Here is a 671-nt window from a genome sequence, read left to right on the forward strand (position 1 = left end):
GAAGTCAGTGTGTGGGTGCCCTAGTTAAAAACAAACTGGAACTTTCACAGGCAAGGATGAATTATGTATTGTATGTTGCATAATGAGAATGCATGATTTTTAAAAAAGTACCATACTTATTCCATTATTTATAGGTGGGTAATTCAAAAATTTTACTCACACTAAATAATTCATGAGAGTGACTGAAGTATCGCAATAATCATATGAACCTCAACATAACAAAATAATAACGATAACCTATTGAAATGCTGGACTAAAACAAAAATCATGATGAAGGCTATGGGCTTAATATGGAAAATGCACAACAGGAATTAGCTGTTAACATTACAATGATCGGGGACCATAGTAATGTTACACTCAATTTATGTCAAAAACTAACAAAAAAAAGGTTTAACTTTCTAAATCTTGAATGCATAAGACTACAGACATCATTCTCCTCTGAGCTTTTAAGATCTCTTTCTTACCAGGAGAACTGCTTTCAGCTGACTTCATAACGACATCTTGGTCTAACTCTGAATCTGAGAAAAATGTCCGGACAGCACTGTTCTCACACACAAAGCTACCAGTCGGATCCCTTTCACTATCTGTATGGGATCCTTTTCTGAACTTCTTTCGCTCCAAACCAGGAGAAGCCGGACTTCTAAAGGGACTGCGAACTTTCTGAGAGCTTG

The 671-nt window shown here is 36.4% G+C and overlaps 1 protein-coding gene across 1 annotated transcript in view; it reads right to left on the reverse strand.

Annotated features, from left to right (window-relative positions):
• Positions 1–671, reverse strand: part of LOC119585985 — a gene marked incomplete in the record, with an annotated part of 24,623 nt that overhangs the window by 10,170 nt on the left and 13,782 nt on the right. The window contains 1 exon segment of the mRNA XM_037934697.1: positions 465–667. Within this exon segment, the coding sequence (XP_037790625.1) occupies positions 465–667 (203 nt within the window).

Source organism: Penaeus monodon, chromosome 20, assembly GCF_015228065.2.
Source record: "Penaeus monodon isolate SGIC_2016 chromosome 20, NSTDA_Pmon_1, whole genome shotgun sequence".
NCBI lineage: Eukaryota > Metazoa > Arthropoda > Malacostraca > Decapoda > Penaeidae > Penaeus > Penaeus monodon.